The sequence below is a fragment of the Aquarana catesbeiana genome, linkage group LG02 (assembly GCF_042186555.1).
Source record: "Aquarana catesbeiana isolate 2022-GZ linkage group LG02, ASM4218655v1, whole genome shotgun sequence".
Classification (NCBI taxonomy): domain Eukaryota; kingdom Metazoa; phylum Chordata; class Amphibia; order Anura; family Ranidae; genus Aquarana; species Aquarana catesbeiana.
The window spans coordinates 405,166,464-405,193,724 of NC_133325.1; the positions used below are offsets into that span (position 1 = coordinate 405,166,464).

At 43.0% G+C, this 27,261-nt stretch overlaps 1 protein-coding gene across 1 annotated transcript in view; it reads right to left on the bottom strand.

The window, feature by feature from the left end:
* NHSL3 (NHS like 3) overlaps positions 1-27,261 on the bottom strand; it is a 77,301-nt gene that overhangs the window by 28,318 nt on the left and 21,722 nt on the right. The window contains exons 2-3 of the mRNA XM_073615347.1: positions 4,490-4,639; positions 641-678 (exon numbers count right to left, since the gene is read on the bottom strand). Coding sequence (XP_073471448.1) covers positions 641-678; positions 4,490-4,639 — 188 coding nt within the window. The remainder of the gene's footprint in view (positions 1-640; positions 679-4,489; positions 4,640-27,261) is intronic.

Here is a 27,261-nt window from a genome sequence, read left to right on the forward strand (position 1 = left end):
CATGCCACTGTTCCTGCCCTCCTTTTTTTTTGCTTCTCCCTGTTTTTCCTCAAATGTCTCTCTTCTGTGGACTCTTCATCCGTGGCCAAAAATGTTTAATGTCCCTTGCCTATTGCAGCTTCTCTCTTCAGCTCTACTGTCAAAAGCACAAGCCCTGTACTATAAGATAGATATTTGTCACATGAAAAACAATCTAAATCTGCCCTAAAGTTATAATAGAGCTATACAGACATTTATGTCCACTCCCAATGTTACCACATTCATGAACAGGCCCACATTTGGTAATTTTTCAAGTATGCTGCAAAACTACTCAAAGCAGGATTTCTGACAGTTCCACTAGGAAAGCTCCCCCACCTCTACCCTCATTGTGCACATCTATAGAAAACTGCATGACAAGCTAGATCCCCACTGAGGTTTCAATACCTCTGCTTAGTCAACAGAGATTTTGTAACCTATCCTTCGAACTCCCAAAAGTCAACACTAATTTGCTGTGATTTCCTTCTTTAACAACATATTAAACTTCAGTGGAATTTATTTCCACATAAATGCTTTAACCTTTCAGAAGATTTTTTTGACAAACCATATTTGCAATTGCTACACAACAGTCTGTCAAAAGAAGCATATATAAATTGTTGCTTACCTCAGAGGTCTTATTTTCCTCTTCAATTGGATGTTTTTCTGAAGTAAAAAAAAAAAGAAAAGGTTATATTAAAACACAATGAAAAAAAAAAATTAAAAATTACATATTGAAACATATCTAACAACTATATTTAATATTTAAACATATCTATCAAATATGTAACTGTGATATCATATATCTTGGAAAAATACATTTCTTGTCTATTAAGAAACACAGGAAGGCTTAAACCTTAGGTTATACTGCCGCATACAAGAGGACTATACACTGCCAAACAGAAAAATGTAGGCTAGCCAAAACCCCTATTACTACCAGCTTGTCTTAGTTCTATTATAGAATCATAGGAGGATGGACATATTTTCTTGAGCACCTTAGCTTTGCCATTGTAAAAACTAACCTATTCTATTACTAGCACGTTTTCATTGCTGCTGGAGGCTGCCCTTTCGTTTCAAAGCAATCCACTCCAGTCGTCCTCGGCCTAGGCTGGTCGGGCTGAGCATCAGTAACTTTTTTTTTTTTTACTGGAGCCTGAAGCACCATTATTCCCTGTTTCCCACCAGCTTTGATGAAGACAGGGTTAACTGTGGAACTGAGCACTGATCGCAGAGGCCAAAAAATAGTCTTGTGCCATCTACAGCAGATATTCTATATCTAGCCCAGCTATCAGTTGTAAAGACTCTGATTCTGGGTCACTGAAATCCTTGACTGATGAGCTCACCCCTAAGAAGTCAAAGTTTACTGCTATCACTGTTAAATTAAAGGAGACTGTTTTAGCTCTTATTGATGCAGTGTGCACCACTCTTAAATTTGAGGATCAGCCTGTTCCATCTACCAGTGCTGTTTCTCATTTTGTGTCATTTAAGACTACTAATACCGCAAAGACTTTCCCTTTTCTCTTACTTTGCTTTTCCAACTGTATCTCTGGAGATTAGACGCAGCCTGATAAGTTGTCTGCGACTCCTAAGTCCCTGTTGGCTTTGTACCCATTTTGTGAGAATTTTGTTCAGAAATGGTCCATTACTACAGAGAATCTGGCTGTATCTTGACTCATCAAGGTGACTACCATACTGGTGGAGGATGCACCTGCCTTTAACCACTTCAATACTGGTCACTTTCATCCCCTTCCTGATCAGGCCAATTTTCAACTTTCAGTGCTTTCGCACTTTGAATGACAATTGCGCAGTCATGCAATGCTGTACCCAAACACAATTTTAAAAAACATTTTTTTTTAGACAGATAGAGCTTTCGTTTGGTGTCATTTAATCACCACTGGGTTTTTTTTCCCTAAAAAATAAAAAACATTTTGAAAAATACGTTTTTCTTAGTTTCTGTTTTAAAATTTTGTAAATAAGTAATTTTTCTCCTTCACTGATATGCGCTGATGAGGCTGCACTGATATGCAGCACTGATAGGCGGCACTGATGCACACTGAAAGGCAGCACTGACTGGCATCACCGCTGGGCACTGACTGGCATCACTGCTGGGCACTGATTGGCATCACTGCTGGGCACCTTTGGGGTTGCACTGATTATGTGTGCAGATCTCCCCTGTGAGCAAATGCCACTGATCGGCTCTACTCTCCTGCTGCTCTCAGTGTGAGGAAAACCAGCAATTCCTTGTTTACATGTGATCAGCTGGGATTTGACACAGCTGATCACATGGGTAAGAAGCCTCATCATCAGCTCTTTACCGAGATCAGTGATGCACCGTGTCCCAGGGAAACAGTGCACTGCCAATAGCCACGCTGTGTGCCCCCACAGGCGTGCGAGCATGGCGAGAGTGGGACAGCGTCATTTGATGTTGTCCCAGAACGAGAGCGCCAACCTGCCCCTATCATTTTACCATATGGCGGGCGGGAGGTGGTTAAAGTATATTTTCACCTTTGCAGTCAAACTTGAGAAACCCCTACTACATGTTCCTTATATGTTCCTATTCACACAGCATACCTTAAAATATAGTTTTTACTTTTCTAGTTGTTCGCAATGTGCAATTAGGGGACAGTTATTTGTCCTAAAGCGGTATTAAATTCAAAAGCAAACATTTTCAGCTCATCCATTCTTAGATGTGATGGCTGCATTAGTTCTCTTTTTTTTTCAACTTTCTTTTATTTTCACCTGGTGATCCTGCCATCACATCTGTTGTTTTTCAACAGAACATGCTGTCCTGAAGATGTAGCAGTTAGGGGGCTGAGACAAACCATTTGCCACTGACAGGGGTGCTTACAATGATCAGCTTTTATCTATTTATGTAAAACCTTTATCCCAAAAGGAACAAAACTGTTGCTGTAACTGCTTAGAAAGTGTTAGCTGAAGCTTAGTTTCAATTTGTTAGTGTATTTAAATCTGCTAGAACATCTAACACTCCCTTCCGCCCAAACTGACAATGCTGTTGTCCAAAAGGTGCCCCCTGTGCACCTTCATCCAGAGTGGGGGCATTGTAATACAGAAGGTGAATTACTGGCCAGATCACTAGGTGAAAACAGAGGAAAAGAAGCCTGAAAAAAGAAAACAACTGCATTCATCACATCTAATGATTGTGCAATATATTACATGTTTAGTTTTGGGTTTAACACTGCTTTCATTTCTTCACATAATTTATAGATACACAAATGAATGAGGCAGCAAAATCCAGTGCCAAACGATCGGGGTGGATAGGACACACGTTGCAGCTCTGGGATAGCCCTGATAACTTTGTGCCCAAGAAGGAAAAGCCACCGCTGTCAGTGCCTACACACCTCCTGGATGTCGTCACATGCCGGGGGTGCCGTGATGCCGGTATGGAGAAACATACATTTCTGGGGCAATCTCCCTTTCATCATTCCCCCTGTAAACATGAGTCTCTCCATACCGGCATCACGACACCCCAAACGTGTGACTTCATCCAGGAGGTGTGTAGGCACTGACAGCGGTGGCTTTTCCTTCTTATGTACAGAGTCATCGGAGCTATCCTAGAGCTGCAGCGTGCATCCTATCCAGCCCAACTAGGCTTCCCCAACACTCCTGAGCCTTGGAGTGGACCTGTGGTAACATCAGCTGCCAATATACCACACTACATGCTCTCCTTCACCATGTTTGTGAGTGCATTTACAAATGTTTTCATCAATAGTTACTTACTGCACTATGATCTTTTTGCGCTGGAGTTCTCTATCTTTTTGTTTATGTACCTGATCCCGAAGCTTCCCCAAGTTTTATGTTGCAATGACAATATAGTATTTATCTATCCATCTTATCTATCTTCCCCTTCTGGTCATCTGGCAGCATTGCATCTTTGCACCTTACAACAGATGCTGGTTTCACAGGTTTACCCATAACCAGTTAGGTAATTAGCAGGGCTTTCATACAGTGCATTTTTTTGTCGGTTTATTTTATGTGCATTAGTGAAGAACTATTGCAGGCCTTATGGGCTATAAGAATAGTGATATTTAATTGGAACTAGGCTTGAGCGCCAGTTTTACATTTTCCTTTTTACATATGAATGAGGGCATGTTTTAACGTGCTTTTACTGTTTAATCAGACTGTACTGTACAGTATATGCTTTAGTGTGCATGATCTGGGCACAGTTTCACTTTAAGCCCAGGTTCACACTGCCCCCGACTTCGGAACGACCTGCATGCGACTTCTTTAACAGAAGTCAATACAAGTCGTACCAAAAGTAGTACAGGAACCTTTTCCTAAGTTGGTGTGACTCAAGTCACACTGATTAAAATGGTTCCATTGCAAAGAATGGGGTCCAACTGGGGTTTGACTTCTGATGCGACAAGTGCTCCAAAGTCGGAGTGATTGTCGCATCAGTGTGAACCAGGCCTTAGACTGAGTATAAGACATTTTACACATGTGAAGTTGTTTTCCTTACCTTTTCTCTGTAAGGACTTGAGCCCCTCCTGAGCTTGGTTGTGGATGTCCTCCAGGAGAGCAGTACGTCTGCTGGGAAAGAACGCATTGTCAGGGGACTCTTCCTCCTGAACTGGAATGGGATGTGATTGGCCATCGGGTTTTGAATGGTCTATTGAAAACATAATACAGAGTAATATTATAAGCTTTGTATCAATGTTAAAGCTGAAGTTTAGGTATGGCACTTTTTAAATAGTTACATTGGTTCAGTTTAGCGTTTACATCATGATTGTCATGTGGTCCAATCAGAGAACACTTTGCATTCATTGTGAAAACAGAAAGTGTTCTTTGAATTGTGCCCATGCCAAACAAGTAACCTCCTGTGTTCAGTGAACAGCAGTGCAGCTGCTAGACACAGGACCCGGAAGCAGAGTGGAGATCACTGTAGTAACAGTGCCCACTATAGTGATTTCCAGCTCCCAGGGGATTACACACGTATGTCACTTACATACTTACATTAGTCCAAGCTGGTCTACTGTAACTATATGAAAGTGCAATGACCAAACTGTAGCTTAAATTCAATTTCCAAAGCATATTACCATAGAAATTACATTCTCATTACTGATTAAGTGAAGCACAAAATTCTGCCTTTATTCAACAGTATCCATACAGACAGGATTTACTTGCTAAGAGTGTAATTGCTTATGCCAAGGGCAGCCATCTTAAATCTGTTCATGCTTACTAGCAACTTGACTGTTTATCCTGTGATGAGTCATTCTCAGCCTGAAGGACACAAGGTTTCACTGTCACGAGTATACCATCAGCACAGTCTGAATCAGGCTGGGATGGAACTACCCACACTTTAATGCAAAGCTATTAGCAACAAGTTTTGTCCAGATATACAGTACAAACCCCAAGTCATACTGATCATGCGCTACCTCCCACATATTCCTGGTGCCTAAAGCCTTCCTTTTACCTAGATTCTGGACTTCACATTGCTGATTTTTTACTAAACTAAACACTGAATGTAAGGACCTGTGAACGACTTTTCAGATGCATATGTGATACATTTACAATATATTCGGACTGATTTTGATGCAAAAATTTAGGGCTCTTTCACACTGGGGCTGGGAGGATGGTAAAAACAGGTGGCTGAGTCACTGCTTCACCTCCCCCTGGCCAGCAACTGCAATTCGGACATTACAGCCTGACAGGGCTGTACACAGGTTGCGGCTGCAATACTTTGCCTTGCAGCAACTTTAACTCGAAATGTAAAGTTTAACGGGTGGCACTGCCTGTCAAATTTGCCCATTGACATCAACGGGGCTGCAACACAAGCATGAGCCAAACGCTTGGCTTGCAGTTGCAGCACAGTCCTGCAAAGATTGATGTTTAGCAATTAAAAGCACTGCCTCCTAAACATCTACCAGCAGCTGCTTTAGCACCCTCTGAAAAGCAGTCCACTACAGAACTCTTTTCAGAAGGTGGTAAGCTTTTCCATCTGTAGAAAGAGTTGAAATAACAGTTGTACCTGTGAGAACCTGTTTACCCCAGCAGTGTAAAAAAATGGCTGCTGGTGTGCACTGTGAAGTAAACAGTGCAGATATGCTGTTTACAATGCATAGCACTGTTTACCTTTTTATTGTATAACTTTATTGAAATGTCAAAATTACATTTCATACACCTTTCTGCGCCACAGCACATTGCAACATGTTGTGGTGAAAAAAAGTAGTGCATGTGCAACTGTTTTTTAGTGCACTAAACACATAGAACCAACCGGCCTATGCAAGGCTGCCCAGTGCAGCACATTATGGTGTGAAAGGGGTCCTAAACAAGAGAGTACCCACAACAGTGAACCATACTCTGATGCAATAAATCATCTGATAAAGTCTATTCAGAAACTGACACTTCTGAAAGTGTCAATCTCCTGTGTCCCCTACTGCACCCAGTGGTTCCTCCTTCCAGTTTAGTTAATGCTGTGTACTGTCATGTTGTAGAGAGTGGTGGGAACAACCACTAAATACAGCAGCGGACAGGAGAGAGATAATCCCAGAAGTGTCAGTTTCTGAGAAAACGTCAGAACACAGCATGCCTCTTCATCAAGTATTTACAGGTACAGCTGTTATTTCAACATGAATGGCAGAGTCAGATTCCTAACACATGGCACCATAGTTACATAGTTACATAGTTAGTGCGGTTGAAAAAAGACACAAGTCCATCAAGTCCAATCTATGTGCGTGACTATATGTCAGTATTGCATTGTATATGCCTGTATGTTGTGGTCGTTCAGGTGCTTATCTAATAGTTTCTTGAAACTATTAATGCCCCCCCGTTGAGACCACCACCTGTGGAAGGGAATTCCACATCCTTGCCACTATTGCAGTAAAGAACCCTCTACGTAGTTTAAGGTTAAACCTCTTTTATTCTAATGTTAATGAGTGGCCACGAGTCTTGTTAAACTCCATTCTGCGACAAAGTTTTATCCCTATTGTGGGGTCACCAGTATGGCATTTGTATATTGAAATCATATCCCCTCTCAAGCGTCTCTTCTCCAGAGAGAATAAGTTCAGTGCTTGCAACCTTTCCTCATAACTAATATCCTCCAGACCCTTTATTAGCTTAGTTGCCCTTCTTTGTACTCACTCCATTCCCAGTACATCCTTCCTGAGGACTGGTGCCCAGAACTGGACAGCGGCCGGACCAGAGTCTTGTAGAGCAGGAGAATTATCAGTTTTATCTCTGGATTTGATCCCCTTTTTAATGCATGCCAATATTCTGTTTGCTTTGTTAGCAGCAGCTTGGCACTGCATGCCATTGCTGAGCCTATCATCTACCCTGTTTCCCTGAAAATAAGACCTAGCGTGATTGTCGGTGATACCCCCCAAATAAGCCCTAGTCCTTGTAGGTCTTTTTTTTAGGGTAGGGCTTATTTTGGGGGAAACAGGGTAGGGCTTATTTGGGGGGTAGGGCTTATATTGCAGCCATCACTGACAATCACGCTAGGTCTTATTTTCGGGGAAACAGGGTATTAGGACCCCCTGGTCCTTTTCCATCCTTGATTCCCCCAGAGGTTCTCCCCCCCTACCATTATTTTGCATTTTTCTACATTGAACCTCAGTTGCCATGTAGTTGCCCACCCCATTAATTTGTTCAGATCTTTTTGCAAGGTTTCCACATCCAGCAGAGAAGTTATTGCCCTGCTTAGCTTAGTATCGTCCACAAATAGATAGACTGAACTGTTTACCCCATCCTCCAGGTCGTTTATGAACAAATTAAGTAAGATTGGTCCCAGCACAGAACCCTGGGGGACCCCACTACCTATCCCTGACCATTCCGAGTACTCCCCATTTATCACCACCCTCTGAACTCATCCTTGTAGCCAGTTTTCAATCCATGTACTCACCCTATGGTCCATGCCAACGGACCTTATTTTGTACAGTAAGCGTTTATGGGGAACTGTGTCAAATGCTTTTGCAAAATCCAGATACACCACGTCTTCGGGCCTTCCTTTATCTAGATGGCAACTCACCTCCTCATAGAAGGTTAATATATTGGTTTGGCAACAACGATTCTTCATGAATCCATGCTGATTACTGCTAATGATACCGTTCTCATTACTAAAATCTTGTATATAGTCCCTTATCATCCCCTCCAAGAGTTTACATACTATTGATGTTAGGCTAACTGGTCTGTAATTCCCAGGGATGTATTTTGGGCCCTTTTAAAATATTGGTGCTACATTGGCTTTTCTCCAATCAGCTGGTACCATTCCAGTCAGTAGACTGTCAGTAAACATTAGGAACAATGGTCTGACAATTCCTTGACTGAGTTCCCTAAGTACCCTCGAGTGCAAGCCATCTTGTCCCGGTGATTTATTAATGTTGTTTCCCAAGTCTAACTTTAATTCTGTCCTCTGTTAACCATGGAGGTGCTTCCTGTGATGTGTCATGAGGATAAACACTGCAGTTTTGGTTACTGAAGCCCCCTGATTCCCTTGTGAAGACTGAGGAGAAGAATAAATTCAATACCTTCGCCATCTCCCCATCCTTTATAACCAGATGTCCTTCCTCATTCTTTATGCGGCCAATATGGTCTGTCCTTCCTTTTTTACTGTTTACATACTTAAAGAATTTCTTGGGATTTTTTTTGCTCTCCTCCGCTATGTGTCTTTCATGTTCTATCTTAGCCATCCTTATTGCACCCTAACATTTCTTGTTGCATTCTTTATAAAGTCTAAATGCTGATGATGATCCCTCAAACTTGTATTTTTTGAAGGCTTTCTCCTTTGCTTTTATATGCATTTTTACATTGGAGTTAAGCTATCCAGGACTTTTGTTCGCTCTTTTAAATTTATTACCTAACGGGATGCATTGGCTAATGCCCTTATTTAATATGCTCTTAAAGCAAACCCATCTCTCCTCCGTGTTCTTTGTTCCTAATATTTTATCCCAATTTATGCCTTCTAGCAAGGTTCGTAGTTTAGGGAAGTTGGCTCTTTTGAAAGTCAGTGTCTTTGTATTCCCCTTATGTTTCCTATTTGTGTGATTTATACTGAAGCCAATTGACCTGTGATTGCTGTTACCTAAATTGCCCCGTATTTCCACATCCGTGATCAGGTCTGTATTATTGGTAATCAGTAGATCCAGTAACGCTTTATCTCTAGTTGGTGCTTCTACCATCTGACCCATAAAATTGTCCTGCAAGACATTTAGGAACTGGCGAGCCTTAGATGAATGTGCGGTTCCCTCCGGCCAGTCTATGTCTGGATAGTTAAAATCCCCTATTATGATAGCACTGCCCATCCTTGCTGCTCATCCAAATTGTGATAGGAGATCTGTCTCCACTTCCTCCCTCAGGTTAGGGGGCCTATAGCATACTCCCAGTATTATTTTCCCCTTAGCTTCATCCCTTTGGAGCTCTACCCATAAGGATTCCACCTCCTCCCTAGCTCCCTTAGTGATGTAATCTCTCACATTCACTTGTACATTATTCTTGATATATAGGTGTACCCCCCCCCCCCCTTTTTTTACCCTCTCTATCCTTGCAATAAAGGGTATACCCCTGAATGTTTGCCAGCCAATCATGAGAGCTGTTGAACCAGGTCTCTGAAATTCCCACAAAATCCAAATCCTCCTCGTACAACAGTATCTCTAGTTCATGCATCTTGTCCGCCAGGCTCCTGGCATTGGTGAACATGCCACGTAGTTTCGACCGGTCGCATATTATCCTCTTATTGGGTGTTCCGAGATTGCAACTAGGACTTGCTACTATACTTGCCTTGGGTTTATGTGCTTTGGTCAACCTACCACTAATACCCCCAATACTACCCTCTGGAATATGTTCCGGGCTGACTATCTGGACCATCCCTCCCCCATCGCCTAGTTTAAAAAACCCCTCTAACTTCTTCATTCCCAGCTGATCTGCACCCTCCTCATTTAGGTGCAGTCCGTCCCTTCTATAGTACCGGTTATTGACTGAGAAGTCGGCCCAGTCCTCCAGGAACTTAAACCCCTCCTTACTACACCAGCTCTTCAACCACTTGTTTACTTCCCTAATCTCCCTCTGCCTTTCTGGTGTGGCTCGATCTACCGGTAGTATTCCTAAGAATACTACCTTGGAGGTCCTTTTCCTCAATTTAGCTCCTAAGTCCCTAAAATCGTTCGTTAGGACACTCCATCTGCCTCTGACTTTTTCATTGGTGCCAACGTGCACCATGACAGCTGGGTCTTCGCCAGCCCCTCCCAGTAATCTGTCCACCAGATCCATGATGTGCCGAACCATACACTACAGATAAACGTGGAATAATGCTCATAGAATGCACTCATTTTTTTTCTCTTGATAAGGCAACTAACAAGTCAAATACAAAATTGTAAAAACAAAATTTGAACTGTACTACTTATCAAAGTGCGGCTTCAAGCTGCAGGGCTGTGTTTTCTGAAAAAGCATTTTTGGTACGCTTTCAGAACATGCACCAAAAATGTCCAATCTAATAGAAGGCACGGGTAACCCGCACTTAAACCACAGGTATACTACGCTGCACCTGTGCTGCCGCCAAACCACATTGCGTCTGGAAGTATGTATATGAAACAATGTAAAATCTTATTATTGTTTTACTGAGTGACCATTTCATATATGTCCAATACCTGGAAAATAAAAATTCCACAAAGTGAGCATGTTTTGTTAATTTTAAAATCATGATTTTCAGAGCAGGTGGTTAAACATCCCTTTAGTTAGAAATTATTTTATCATGTCTTTATTTCATTGCACTTCTGAAAAAGATACATCTAAAGAGGTTTATGCATAAAGACTTGACCCTGGGTAGATTTAAGGCACCTTAACATTTGTACACCCACCCCTCTTCTAAAATAGTGTTTAAAAAAAAAAGTAACAAAAAAATAAGGTTTGTAGCAGTTTGCATGTTTTTTGCTTATCTACCACTTTTAACTAACTTGTGCAGCTGCCGGACATACATCAATCAAAATTTGCTGAACCGGCCAAATTCTGATCCCTGCATAGGCAGGCTAGTTTATCGACTTGTATACAACCAGACTGTTGTGGTTTTTTTTTCCAGTTGATCAGTGATGCTGGCTATAGCCGGCAACACTGATCATTGTATTCTGATGGCAGGGACTCCCCACTGTCAGAATCTAATACCACAGCAGGAAGGGTTTCCCCATCCACCTTGCATGTATGGATAGGGGAACTGGCTTTTTTTTTCAAACCCACTGGTTGAACAAAAAAATCAAATGAATCACGTATGGCCATCCTAAGTATGATTCTGTAAATAGGACCTAGTCAGTCCTGTAATTTTGCCATTATCTCTCTCTCTTATGATGAGTAACTACCTCCTACCCCCAGCTCTGCTATTTATAAGCAACTGCCTGCGTTAGTAAAAATGCATTCAGTACATTTCCACTTAGCATCATACTCATAATTCCATATTCTAATTCATACACATTTTTTCATGCCTTTGGTACATTATGAACCATGTCCAGCTGACAGTGAATTGAGGCTCATCTAAATCTCCATATAGCTAAAGGACCCTATAGTGGAATATTTACAGTCAATGGCTTCAGTTTATCGTAGGAATGGAGAATTGACATCCAAATATATTACCACAGGTCAACATCCTAATTGTGTTTAGAGTATGAACTTTGATTAGACTCAGCAGAAATTGTGTGTTCTTATCCAAAATGTGTGTTGTATGTAGTGCTGGTTTAGGGCATTAGGGCTGGGCCACCTTGACTTGTGCAATAAATTAAGGTCAGTGTGAGAGATTTGTGCTTTGCTTTTAATCTTCCAGACAAGCCAATTTGAATTTATTGTAAATGTATCACAGATGCATCCGAAAAGTCATTCACAGGTCCTTACTTTCAGAGTGTTTAGTTGTAGTGTAGAAATCAGCAATGTCAAGTCAAAGTCAGTCTGTCATAATGATCTGATAATGTATAACAAATAGCTGAACTCACTTTACTGGCGGTGTGTTACAACTGTTCCCTGAGCATTCAAGAGAGTGACCTAAAAACATGTACCCTGTGTAAATTTTTACTGTGACCCTGTTGGCTAGAAAGAAAGTTTCAGTGAGTGCTATTTGTATGAAATATTACCTCATGACTTAAAATATTTTATTTAAAAAAAAAAATAAAAATTTAAACGCATGTTTATATTGTGTAGAACATATTTTTTAAAGAAAGGTCCTGAGTATGTTCACTCCTCCTTCTTTATTCCATAGCAGTCTATAGCTAAGTAGGTCTGAATCTGGAAAAAATCCTATTTCCCACAATGCAATGGAGACTCTCCCAGTTCTGCACCATACTGCTCTCAGTCAGAACCTAACATTTTTGAGTACCAGGCCCCAGAATGTCTGCCAGCTACCTATTTACTGCAAAAACAATAGATATAACTGTAGATAAGCTTTCTAATGGGGCAGTTGAAAACCTCTTCTGAAGTTGGAAACTGACAGCTGATAAACGACAGTGAAAAACCTCCATTTAACAGCTTTTACATACTGAGTTTAGCAGCAGTTATCAGCGGTTGTGGTTAGAAGCTTTTTTTAAAGACAACCTCAGGAGACCGTCCCAAATGTCCACAATGCAGGGAAAACATGTAAATTATGAACTATTTCAGCCATTCTGTGAGAAGAGAGAGCAGTGTGCTTTAACTATGGACTCTCTCTCTCTCACGCTCTGACAATCTCTCTCTCTCTGCCTGTCTCTTTCTCTCCCTCTGCTATCTCTCTCTCTCTGCCTGTCTCTCTCTCTCTCTGCTTGTCTCTGTCTCTCTCCCTCTGCTATCTCTCTCTCTCTGCCTGTCTCTCTCTCTGCCTGTCTCTCTCTCTCTCTCTCCCTCTGCTATCTCTCTCTCTCTCTGCCTGTCTCTCTCTCTCTGCTTGTCTCTGTCTCTCTCCCTCTGCTATCTCTCTCTCCCTGCCTGTCTCTCTCTCTGCCTGTCTCTCTCTCTCTCCCTCTGCTATCTCTCTCTCTCTCTGCCTGTCTCTCTCTCTGCCTGTCTCTCTCTCTCTCCCTCTGCTATCTCTCTCTCCCTGCCTGTCTCTCTGCCTGTCTCTCTCTCTCTCCCTTTGCTATCTCTCTCCCTGCCTGTCTCTCTCTCTGCCTGTCTCTCTTTCTCTCTCTCCCTCTGCTATCTCTCTCTCTGCCTGTCTCTCTCTCTGCCTGTCTCTCTTTGTGCCTTTCTCTCCCTCTCTCTGCCTGTCTCTCTCTCTCTGCACTCTCTCTCTGTCTGTCCCCCCCATCCCCCCCCCCCCCCCCCCCCCCCCCCCGGGCAACAGCATGTGGTGAAAATTGTGTTTCTTCCATATCTTACATGTTCCTCTTTAGAAACGCTTATAAACGAAAACGTGCCTAAACTCAGGTTACAGCTTTTACATGATTAGGGTATAACCTGATGTTAGCAAATGTTTTTTTTAAGGGTAAATGCATTCCCAAATAATGATTGCAAATGTTTTTCAAAAATGAGGTGAACCCACTTTTTTATTATTTATCCCAGTTTCTTTTTCACTCCTGCATGTTTTCTGTTATATCTACTAAAACTGTTTATTGTCAGTTTACAAAACCTGATATTTTTCAAAAGTAAAAATAAGCAAAATTGGCACAACCAAAAACACAGAGGGCTTGATTTACTAAAGGTAAATAGATTGTGCACTTTGTAAGATGCAGTTGCACCCTGCAGGTGCAGTTGCTCCAGAGCTTGGTAAATGAGGTAAAGCTTCACTTTGCAAATAATACCCAATCACGTGCAAGGAAAATAAAGAAAAGAGCATTTTTGCTAGCACATAATTGGATGATAGAAGCAAGCAGAGCTTCTGCACATTTACTAAGCAATGGAGAGACTGCTCTTGAAGAGCGACTGCAAAAGTGCGACTGCATTTGCAAAGTGCACAGTCTATCTGCCTTTAGTAAATCAACCTCAGTGTGTTTTTGGTTGCGGCTGCATTTTAAAAAAGGTGCAAGAACCTTTTACCTGCATGAAGCACTGGCACTCCAGCCAATTTAAATGAACGTCTGCCGTGCCTGTTCAAACGTGGATTATAGAGTTGCATAGATGTGAACTTAGCCTTATGTTGGGGGCATACCCTGTTCTTCCATGACGTGCCAGATCTAATCTAGTAACAAATTTACCTGCTCACTAGTTGCTATGCATTACTGCATTTTATGTATGTTTTCTTTGTCTTAATAAATTCACTTAGCCTAATGCATATAGACGATTAAGAACTGAAAAATCCTCAAGAGTAAAATCCCTGGTGCGTTCCTGTGACATTGGAACTGCAGGTGCTGCATTCAGCCTGTAATATAAGTGAATGGCTGTATGGGGCTGTACCTGGGTAAACACCAATCACTTCTGCACTGGTGTTTATCCACAAATACAGCATACCTCCTCAAACACAAATTGAGCATGCTCAGGTAAATGCTGATGCAGAAGCAATCAGCATTTAAAGGCATATGGCCGCATACAGCCATTCACTTGTATTGTTGGCTGTATACGGCAGCTGCTGCTCCCTGGGCACAGTAAAGCACTGGGGATTTTACGCATTAGGAGTTAAATAGCTAATAAGTGGTCAGACTTGAAGAACTTTCTGTAACCAAAGGCATCCAACAATTCAATTTTCAGCAACTTTATGTAGTCATCTAAAACAAAAGTTTTGTGTATGGTCACCTCCTTAAGGGCTCATTCACACCAATGGGAGCACATTATGTTCTGTATAATGTACTCCAGCTGGTGATTGCATTGTTAGTTGCTATGGTGCATAAAGCTGAATGAAATGTAATTTTGTGAAACTTCAAAAAATGGAAAAAAGAAGAAAAAATGGCAAATTGAGCTATGTGCAAGAATGAATCGCACTGCCCCTTCACAGCACATACCAAAGGGCACGCGTTATGCAGTAAAGGGGCAATAAAATGCACTGTTACAACAAATTATAAAAAAAAAAAATAGGCCTTGTTCACATGTGTGGCAGATAGGTTGGTAAAGACAGCCACTTGATCTGCCTTTTTTTTTTTTTTTTACTGCTCCGACCACCTACTGGCAAATTAACATGAGCCACAATATACCTGTACACATTGCTGCAGCTGCTTTGTGGTGCAGCAAAAAATGTTTACAGCATGTTGTTGTGGTTGGTAGGCGGTGCTGCTTGCCAATTGAACCCCATTCAATGGTACACAGCTGTGGTGTGGTCCGGCTGGATTTCAATGAAAAAATCCCCCTTGGGGATAAAAAACAAACAAAAAAAAACAGGAGTTCACAAGGTGGTATATCACCTCCTAAATGCATGTCAACTGACTCTAAACCACCTCTGTAAAATGATTCACTGTGGACTGCTTTTCAGAGCCATTTACAAACCTGCTGCACATGTGAATGAGAGCTTGCACCATGCACGAAGCAGATATACTTGATCAGCAGGTGAGGGGGGAAGAAAAGACAACAGAGTTTGGTGTTGAAAACATCTGGTATGTTGTAGTTTCATGCCAACAGCTGTCTTCCATTTCTTACCATACTCTTGAAACTGATCAACAAGCCATAGGATGTCTCTGATGTTTTTGGCTTTAATGGCCTGACATTGAAAGACTGTCATGACTCACAGCACAGTGACCTTTATTTGTGGATATTCACTAATCACATGCACATTATTTTAAATATACCTTGTGGTTTACTTTCCCCTAAGAGAACAGCAATCTGATGATGAAGAACTTGTCCATACTTGTATGTGTGATACAAGTAAGAACAATGCAGAATAAAGCCACGTGTAATTTCCCTACATTTTTGTTACAAAAATTAGCACAATACTCCCACAGTTAGAAACAGTCTCAGGGACGGCTGCTTCATTTTAAGTTGCATCTGATCTGCTCTTTATACAGGCAAAAAACACCTAATCAGAGGGAAAAATACAACGTGGTCTCCAGTTACTATCTCTGCCTACTGAATTATCTTTATTAAAAAGACATACCAGAAATTCCTAATAGCATATTTCAGAGGAATCGGACCACCTCGTATCCCTGAGGCACATAATTCATAATAATTCTAGGTCAGCTTCAAAAATCCTTCCCACTCTTACCTGCTGAACAGCAATACTGAAAAAAGAACCCATTCACACCAATAGGGTCCTTTGCAGATCTCAGCATAGGTGTAAATGGGGTCTTATTAGAACATTCCATGCTTCAGTGGAATCTCCACTTGTAAAGTCCAAAGGGTAACTGGTATTGTTATTCACTGCATCCAATAATATTTTAACCAGTAGGAACCTCATTGGTAACTGGACACTACTAGTGATTGCATTATTTATTTATTATGTATGTGATCTATTTTTTCCCAATCCTGAAGGTTAATGGCTAAACGTAAAAAAACAAAAAACAAAAAAACAACATAATTACTGTAATTATGATGATGATTATTGTCCTTCACACTTATACAGTATACTCAATATGTACATGTTTGGAATTTGAATTGTAGCATTACTGACAAACATTGCACTAATCCCTTGAAGTAGAATGATAGGCAAAACGTATTTTTCATTTTGGATAGAATAAGGGAGGGTTATAATCCCTGTCATATTTTTTTTCGCCTTCTGTATCCCATATCGGAGATTTCCCTTCACTTCCTGCCCCATAGCCAAACAGGAAGTGAGAGGAAATCCCTGCAAATTAAAGGAATTTCTTGGGCCCCCCAGGTCACCAGTACTAGTGTTTTGAAGATTTCCCCTTTATAAGACTCCTTTCACACTGAGGCAGTTTTCAGGCGTTTTAGCGCTAGAAATAGCGCCTGTAAAGCGCTTGAAAACTGCCTCCCATTCTCTGCAGTGTTTGCTTTTACACTGGAACAGTGTGCTTGTGGGACATTAGAAAAAGTCCTGCAAGCAGCATCTTTGGGGCGGGTTGGGAGCGCTATGAATAGCACTCCCAAAACGCCCCTGCTTATTGAAATGAATGGGCAGCGCTTCCAGAGCGCCGAAAACGGGTCTATTCTCGTGGGGTTTTTTTTGTTTTTTTTAAGGTCACGTTGCCATGGGATCTTAAAAAACTGGCCCGCTAGTGCCCAAAAAGCGCAGATAAAACAACGCTAAATCGGCGAAAAAACAAGTGGCGCTTTAGTGCTAAGGGCACGGCGCTTCAGTGTGAAAGTAGCCTTATTTCTCTGGGGACATCCCAAAATTTGGGATTTTCTTTCACTTTCAATGGTAATGGTAAACAGGACAAATACAGTGGGTGAATATTCCTAATGGAGGCACAGACTGCAATAAAAACTATTTCTAGTCCATAGTCCCTATTTCTAGTTCTAATCCCTTTCCACTCTATCCAAAAAAAAAAGTTTTGCCTTTTAGTTATTCTTTAACCACTTGCCACCCGCCATATATCAAAATGACAGCGGCAAAGTGGTTTAAATATCCTGACCAGACGTCATATGACATTGCCAGGATATCAAGCCACTGCGCACCCCCGGGGGCGCGCATCGTGGCGATCGTTGTTGCGGTGTGTCAGACTAGGTAAAGTCTAGGTAAAGAGTCTCTGACGGAGACTCTTTACCACGTGATCAGCCGTGTTCAGAGCCGATCGGCTGCTCCTCTGACAGGGGGGGTCTTTGCTGATTGATTATCAGCACAGCCCCCCTGAGGATGCCCACACTGGACCACCAGGGACGCCACTAGGACCACCAGGTATGCCACCCTAGACCACCAGGGATGCCAATCAGTGCCCACAATGGATGCCAATCAGTGCCCACAATGGGCATCACTGATTGGCAGGCATTATTGTTTGGCACTGATTGGCATCAATCTGTACCATCAATTAGTGTACATCCGTGCCGCCTATCAGTGCCCATCCGTGCTGCCTTTCAGTGCCCATCAGTGCCACCTATGTGTACCCATCCGTGCTGCATATCAGTGCCACCTATCAGTGCCCCATCAGTGCCGCATATTAGTGCCCATCATCAATGCTCAGCAGTGCCACCTCATCTGTGCCACCTCATCAGTGCCAATCAGTGCTGCCTTATCAGTGCCCGTCAGTGCAGTCCCATCAGTGCCCATCAGTGAAGGAGAAAACGTACTTATTTACAAAGTTTTGTAACAGAAACAAAAAAAAAAACTTTTTTTTTCTAAATTTTCTGTCTTTTTGTATTTGTTTAGCAGAAAATAAAAATCCCAGAGGTGATCAAATACCACCAAAAGAAAGCTCTATTTGTGGGAACAAAATAATAAAAATTGAGTTTGGGTACAGTGTTATATGACCGCGTAATTGTCATTCAAATTGCGACAGTGCTGAAAGCTGAAAATTGGTCTGGACAGGAAGGTGTATAAGTGCTCTGTATTGAAGTGGTTAAACTATTGAAAAATAAAAGTGAAGTGGGTCTAGAAGTCATGTACTCCATACTATGCAATTTTTCTTTTGAAAGCAATTAGAAAACGTAGTTAAATACATGTTAAAACAAAATTGCAGCCAAGTGCAGATCAGTCTCTGCAGGCAGCAATCTCCCTGAGTGCCCTGCATTGTCTGAACGTTGCATTTAATTGTGAATTTAAAAAAGATTCAGATTTTGCAACTTGACTGAGGGAGGGGGGCAGAGTGAGAGGGAGGGGGGCAGAGTGACAGGGAGGGGCAGGAGGGAGGCAGAGTGACAGGGAGGGGGGCTGAGTGACAGGGAGGGGGGCTGAGTGACAGGGAGGGGGGCAGAGTGACAGGGAGGGAGGCAGAGTGACAGGGAGGGGGGCAGAGTGACAGGGAGGGAGGCAGAGTGACAGGGAGGGGGGCAGAGTGACAGGGAGGGAGGCAGAGTGACAGGGAGGGAGGCAGAGTGACAGGGAGGGGGGCAGAGTGACAGGAGGGAAGCAGAGTGACAGGAGGGAGGCAGAGTGACAGGAGGGGGGCAGAGTGACAGGGAGGGGGGCAGAGTGACAGGGAGGGAGGCAGAGTGACAGGGAGGGAGGCAGAGTGACAGGGAGGGAGGCAGAGTGACAGGGAGGGAGGCAGAGTGACAGGGAGGGGGGCAGAGTGTCAGGGAGGGAGGCAGGGTGACAGAGTGACAGGGAGGGAGGCAGAGTGACAGGGAGGGAGGCAGAGTGACAGGGAGGGGGGCAGAGTGTCAGGGAGGGAGGCAGAGTGTCAGGGAGGGAGGCAGAGTGACAGAGTGTCAGGGAGGGAGGCAGAGTGTCAGGGAGGGAGGCAGAGTGTCAGGGAGGGAGGCAGAGTGTCAGGGAGGGAGGCAGAGTGTCAGGGAGGGAGGCAGAGTGACAGGGAGGGAGGCAGAGTGACAGGGAGGGAGGCAGAGTGACAGGGAGGGAGGCAGAGTGACAGGGAGGGAGGCAGAGTGACAGGGAGGGAGGCAGAGTGACAGAGTGTCAGGGAGGGAGGCAGAGTGACAGGGAGCGGGGCAGAGTGACAGGGAGGAGGGGAGGCAGATTGACAAGAGGGAGGCAGAGTGACAGGGAGGGAGGCAGAATCTGTTCAGCTGTCTGCATGATAAACTACATGCTGATTGGCCAAACAGGGAGCTCCCATCCCCGATCCAGTGCAGCTGTCCCCCAATTCTCCACTGACATCCGAATTGTCAGGACTGTTGTATAAGGATAAGAAACTTGTGCCTGATGAACATTAATTAGTAATTTTCCTTCCACGGCTCCAAGCTGAGAAGATGGAGCCCAGAGCTGCAGTCCAGTCTGGATCATGTGTCCGGGTTCCAGGCAGACTGAGACCCGGACACACAATTCAAAATTACTCGAAACCCCTACTGTCTGGATCAATCCCAGACAGGTGGCAACCTGTAAAATGCTTGTAATAGACTTCTAAAATGCTTGTAATACACTTTTAAAGATGCTTAGAATAAAAACTCCTGAAAGTCGCTCTGCTCAGGTGTGAACAAAGCCTTAAAGCTTTCTGCTACTGAAGAGTGAAGCTAGAAGGTCATAGATATAAAAGATCCCTTAGAAACCTACAAGGGTCCACAAAAAATAGTAATGCTTGTACATGTGACTAAAACACATAGGAGGTAACAGGTGGAGCTTCTTAAAGTTGGTTATTTTATCAGTAAGGCCTCATGCACACTGGACGCATTAGCAGTTTTTAGCAAAACTATACTCCCACAAAAGCTTATGGTTCAAAAATGCCCATAAACGCCAAATAGCTGCATTTTTCAGCCTGTTTCAGAGTTAAGCGCCTTTCACGCTGGGGCGCTTTACCGCTGTTCGAACGGCGCTTTTCGGTCACGGGGGGGGGGGTTGCTTTTAACTCTAAAGAAGGGGTTAAAAACACCCGTGTTGCGGCGCTTCCGAATTGCTTTTCAGCCGCTTCGGAAAGCACTGCCTATTCATTGCAATGGCAGGGGCATTTTGGGAGCGCTGTATACAGCACTTCCAAACCGCCCAAAAGATGCTGCTTGCAGGACTTTTTGTAACGTCCTGCTAGCGCACCTCCCCAGCGTGAAAGCACTCACACACTTGGACAGCATGGGAGGCAGTTTTCAGGCACTTTTCTAGCGCTAAAATGTCAGAAAACTGCTTCAGTGTGAAAGGGGTCTTAGAGCGTTTTTACAGCTGAAAAACTCCTCTTCAAACCAGCTAGTTCTGTTTTTTTTCCAAATGTTGATAAAAGTCTATGTGTGCATGGACACATAGGATAACATGCTGGGGAGTTTACAGGCTGCAGAAAAAAACGCCTGAAGCCAAAAACAGCAGCTGTAAAAATGTCCAGTGTGCATGAGGCCTAAGGCTGGGTTCACACTACTGCAAATTGGATGCAGATTTCTCAGGAGAGTGTGACCGGCTCTCAATGGAGCCGTTTCACACAGCTCCGGGGCAGCCGCGCTCTGCATTAGAAAAGGGTCCTGTGTGTCTTCTGGTTTGTTTCAGGTGCGAATTCAGTCAAAAGTTCAGACCTGATGCGCACCTGAAACGGAGAACAGGGACGCACCGGACCCCATGCTGTGAGCCGTGGCTGCAGCTAGTGTGAGCCCAGCCTAAATGTAATTAAAACCCGTGTGTTGATATATGAACACTGTACAGAGAGCACAACTATTTTCAATTAAAAACAGTATTCTGTCAATAAGTAGGAAACAGGTATGATGCATTAAAAGCCATCAGGCTTGGGATACCAGCTTTGGCAAAACAGGCTGAATTGCCAAAATGGAAATTTTCAGTCACAATCGAGCTGTTCTCTGTTTGGAGACATGAACCTGTGCCATGTTTCACAATGCCTGTAATACTAATGAAACAGCTATTTCATTAGCTCAAGAGGAAATATCTGTTTTACATTTCTGAATAGCCCCTAGAGAATGCACTGTCTTTGATTGAAAAATTTGGGAGTTACTCTGGTCTTCACATCAATTAGGATAAATCCACAATCCCTTCCATGGCGATTTCACTAGCCATATGTCACATGTTAAAGCAGTTGTTAGACTTTAAAAATCTGGGAATACGAATTGCTAAATCTATTAATCATTACATCCCATTAAATGCAAAACCTTTACTGCTTAACCACTTCAGCCCCGGAAGGATTTGCCCCCTTCCTGACCAGGCCATTTTCTGCAGTGGTGCGATGTTGTACCCGAACAAAAATTTATGTCCTTTTTTCCCCACAAATAGAGCTTTCTTTTGGTAGTTTTCTATTTTTTGCGCTATAAACAAAAAAAAGAGCGACAATTTCTTCATCAGTTTAGGCCGATATGTATTCTTCTATATATTTTTGATTAAAAAAAATCGCAATAAGCACATATTGATTGGTGTGCACAAAAGTTATAGCGTCTACAAAATAGGGGATAGATTTATGGCATTTTTATTATTTATTATTTTTTTATTTTTTTACTAGTAATGGCGGTGATCTGCGATTTTTATCGGGACTGCAACATTGCGTCAGACACTTTTGATACTTTTTTGGGACCGGTGACATTTATACAGCGATCAGAGCTAAAAATAGCCCACTGATTACTGTATAAATGTCACTGGCAGGGAAGGGGTTAACCCTAGAGGGCGATCAAGGGGTTAACTGTTTTCCCTATGTGTGTGTTTCTAATTGTGTGGAGAATGTGGCTGACTAGAGGAGAAAGATCGTTGTTCGTCCTCCTTAACCCGGACAGAACTGGGATTTGTCTGTTTACACACACAGATCCCAGTTCTCGCTCTGTCACGAGCGATCGCAAGTGCCTGGCGGTCATCGCACATCGGCTCCAGGGACATGCTGCAGGCGCGCCTGCTACAGCGTATTAATAAGCCAATGTACAGCTATGAAGGCTCGCGCAGCCGTGCCAACCTGCCACAGTATAACTGCAGCGGCTGATCAGTAAGTGGTTAAAGTGGCATTAAAGTATAAAGGTTTTTTGCCTTAAAATGTTTGTAATCCTGAAAAAAAAATGGATCCTGTTCCTTTAAAGCATATTATACAGCACAGTGCTTATGCTGTGTAATTTACATAGTTAGTCAGGTAGAAAAAAGACACAAGTCCATCTAGTTAAAAAAAAAATCCATACAATCCCATATACGCAATCCTTTACCCACAGTTGATCCAGAGGAAGAGGAAAACCCCCAGCAAAGCATGATCCAATTTACTACAGCAGGGGAAAAATTTCCTTCCTCATCCTCCGAGAGGCAATCGGATATTCCCTGGATCAACTTTGCCTATAAATATCAGTACCCAGTTTTATTATGTACACCTAGGAAAGAATCCAGGCCTTTTTTAAAGCAATCTACTGAGCTGGCTGGAACCACCTCTGGAGGGAGTCTATTCTACATTTTCACAGCTCTTACTGTGAAGAAACCTTTCCGTATTTGGAGATGAAATCTCTTTTCCTCTAGATGTAAAGAGTGCCCTCTTGTCCTCTGTGATGACCTTAATGTGAATAACTCAACACCAAGTTTACTATATGGACCCCCTATATATTTGTACATACTGATCATATCCCCCCTTATTCTCCTCTTCTCAAGAGAGAATACATTCAGTTCCTCTAATCTTTCCTCATAGCTGATCTCCTCCATGCCTCTTATCAGTTTGGTTGTCCTTCTCTGCACTTTCTCCAGTTCCCTGATATCCTTTTTGTAACTGGTTCCCAACACTGAGCTGCATATTCCAGATGAGGTCTTACTAATGATTTGTACAGGGGCAAAATTCTCCCCCTAGTGTATAGATTGCATTCATATTTTTGCCATCCAAATGCATTATTTCACATTTTTCTACATTAAACCTCATTTGCCATGTATTTGCCCACCCCATTAATTTGTTCAGATCTTCTTGAAAGGTTTCCACATCCTGCGGAGAAGTTATTGTCCTGCTTAACTTAGTATCGTCCGCAAATACAGAGATTGAACTGTTTACCCCCTCCTCCAGGTCGTTTATGAACAAATTAAATAGAATTGGTCCCAGCACAGAACCATGGGGGACCCCACTACCCACCCCTGACCATTCCGAGTACTCCCCAATTATCACCACCCTCTGAACTCACCCTTGTAGCCAGTTCTCAATCCATGTACTCACCCTACGGTCCATGCCAACAGACCTTATTTTGTACAGTAAACATTTATGGGGAACTGTGTCAAATGCTTTTGCAAAATCCAGATACACCACGTCTACGGGCCTTCCTTTATCTAGATGGCAACTCACCTCCTCATAGAAGGTTAATAGATTGGTTTGGCAAGAACGATTTTTCATGAATTCATACTGATTACTGGTAATGATACAGTTTTCATTACTAAAATCTTGTATATAGTCCCTTATCTTCCCCTCCAAGAGCTTGCATACTATTGATGTTAGGCTAACTGGTCGGTAATTCCCAGGGATGTATTTTGGGCCCTTTTTAAATATTGGTGCTATATTGGCTTTTCTCCAATCCGCTGGTACCATTCCAGTCAGTAGCCTGTCAGTAAAAATTAGGAACAATGGTCAGGCAATCACTGAGTTCCCTAAGTACCCTCGGGTGCAAGCCATCCGGTTCCGGTAATTTATTAATGTTAAGTTTCCAAGTCTAATTCTAATTCTGTCCTCTGTTAGCCATGGAAGTGCTTCCTGTGATGTGTCACAAAAATAAACACTGTAGTTTTGGTTACTGAAGCCCCCTGATTCCCTCGTGAAATCTGAGAAGAATAAATTCAATACCTTCGCCATCTCCCCATCCTTTGTAACCAGATGTCCTTCCTCATTCTTTATGGGGCCAATATGGTCTGTCCTAACTTTTTTGCTGTTTACATACTTAAAGAATTTCTTGGGAATTTTTTTTTTTGCTCTCCTCCGCTATGTGTCTTTCATGTTCTATCTTAGCCATCCTTATTGCACCCTTACATTTCTTGTTGCATTCTTTATAAAGTTTGAATGTTGATGATGACCCCTAACCTTGTATTTTTTGAAGGCCTTCTCTTTTGCTTTTATATGCATTTTTACATTGGTGTTAAGCCATCTAGGACTTTTGTTTGCTCTTTTAAATTTATTACCCAATGAGATACATTGGCTAATGCCCTTATTTAATATGCTCCGTGTTCTTTGTTCCTAAGATTTTATCCCAATTTATATCTTCTAGCAAGGTTCGTAGTTTAGGGAAGTTGGCTCTTTTGAAATTCAGTGTCTTTGTATTTCCCTTATGTTTCCTATTTGTGTGATTTATACTGAAGCCAATTGACCTGTGATCGCTGTTTCCTAAACTGCCCCTTATTTCTACAACTGTGATCAGGTCTGTATTGTTGATAATCAGTAGATCTAGTAACGCTTTATTTCTAGTTGGTGAATCTACCATCTGACCCATGAAATTGTCCTGCAAGACATTTAGGAACTGGCGAGCCTTAGACGAATGCGTGGTTCCCTCCGCCCAGTCTATGTCTGGATAATTAAAATCCCCCATTATGATAACACTTCCCATCCTTGCTGCTAATCCAAATTGTGATAGGAGGTCATCCCGCTATGTCCTTTGTATAAAATATGCCAATTTGTACCTTATTTCATAGCGCCACTCAGCGCTCACGTAACTGCTCACTGCTCTCCTCCCAACTGACGTCAGCAGTGGATTCTTAGCCCCTCCTGCTATAGCTGTCAGAGGGAGTAGCAAGCAGTCACGTGAACACTGAGCAACACTATGAAATAAGGAACAAATCTGCATTTTTAAAAAAAGAAGATACACTGGAGCATAGACCGTTATCTAACAGAGGGGATTGTATGTACTTTACAAAGTGGCTTTACAACCACTTTAACCACTTGCTTACTGGGCACATATACCCCCTTCCTGCCCATGCCAATTTTCAGCTTTCAGCGCCGTCACTCTTTGAATGACAATTGCGCGATCATGCTACACTGTACCCATATGAAATTTTTATCATTTTTTTCACACAAATAGAGCTTTCTTTTGGTGGTATTTAGTCAGCACTGGGGTTTTATTTTTTGCCAAACTACCAAAAAAAAAAAAAACCACGAAAATTTTGGAGAAAAAAAAAACGTTTTCATTGTTTGTTATAAAATTTTGCAAACAGGTCATTTTTCTCCTTCATTGGTGTGCGCTGATGAGGCTGCACTGATAAGGCAGCTATGATCAGGAAGTACTGATAGGTGGCACTGATGGGCACTGGTAGGTGGCACTGATGATGAGGCACTGACTGGCAGCACTGATAGGTGGCACTGGTGGGCACTGATAGGTGGCACTGGTTAGCAGTACTGATGGGCACTGGTAGGTGGCACTGGTTGGCACAGGTTTGCAGCACTTGCGTCTACTGAGTGGGACCGATGTCCCTCTTACAGAAGCAGGCAACCAGCTTTATTTCTCCTCATGGAAAAAAAAAACAGATTACCGGCTTCTGTTTACATCATGTGATCAGCTGATTACATGGTAAAGGGCCGGGAACGGCCCTTTACACTAATCTGTGATCGGCCGAGTCACAAGGACTCGGTGATCACAGAGCACGCCGCCTGTGCACCACAGGTGGCGCGCGGGCAATGTGAGCAGGGGAGGACTTACGTGGATGCCCTCCCGGCAATCTAAGCCCACGCTGTAGCCATCTTTCGGCTATAGCGTGGGCGTGAAGTGGTTAATACATACTCTGCATTAAGGTAAAAAATACCCAACTACCTTTCCTACCCTCCTCCATCCCTAAACACTTATCTGGCTGTTGTCACCGCTCTGGCACTGTCTCCAGCTTTTGCCAGATCCTGCACACAGCCTGGTTCGGGAGGTGCCTCTTAGCACAGAAACAGAAGGGGAGAGACTGTCATATTGCCACGCGCCATCATCCCATAATTACACAGAACATACCAAAAACAAGAATGTGGAGGGACTTTTAAGGCGCACATTGTGCACCTTAAAAGTCCCTTCACATTCCCATTTTTGGTATGTTCTATGCCTCCTTAGCTTGCTAAGGAGACACCCAGAGGGAGAAGCTGGCAGTGACCTTTCTGTGCAATATCGTTGTTGCATAGATCAGGTATTTTTAAACAAAAACAAAATATATGTATAGCCTTTAGTATCATTATTTTAGGAGTAAATGTTTGAAGATGGTGTGTATACCACTGCTGCTGTTTTTTTAATAACTTGCCTTGCTGGATACCCTTAACTATCTTCAATCTTAAATCACCCTCATGTTTCCCACCTCACATTGAATTGGAAGAGTGTGGAATGCTGCAAAATGCCTACTGGGAGTTAAAAGCCTTTCAACATATATACTCAGCTATGGTCCAATTTGCCCATCATATGCAGCCTCTGTGCCCATCAAATGCAGCCACTGTGCCCATCATATGCAGCCACTGTGCCCATCATATGCAGCCACTGTGCCCATAAAATGCAGCCACTGTGCCCACCATATGCAGCCTCTGTGCCTATAATACGCAGCCTCTGTGCCCATCATATGCAGCCACTGTGTCCATCATATGCAGCCACTGCAGCCACATCATATGCAGTCACTGTGCCCATCATATGCAGTCACTGTGCCCATCAAATACAGCCACTGTGCCCATCAAATGCAGCCACTGTGCCCATCATATGCAGCCACTGTGCCCATCAAATGCAGCCACTGTCCATAAAATGCAGCCACTGTGCCCCATAAAATGCAGCCACTGTGCCCCATAAAATGCAGCCACTGTGCCCATCAAATGCAGCCACTGTGCCCATCAAATGCAGCCACTGTGCCCATCATATGCAGCCTCTGTGCCCATCATATGCAGCCTCTGTGCCCATCATATGCAGCTGTGCCCCCCCCCTGATCGCCCGCTCACCGTCTGACCGGCACTTACCACATCCTGGTAGCGGGTCAGGCAGCTGGTGATGGCGGCGAGCTGTGGGACATGCAGTGGGTCAGGCAACGGCTCCTGCATCCCCCATGGTTCCTGTGCGTCTCTC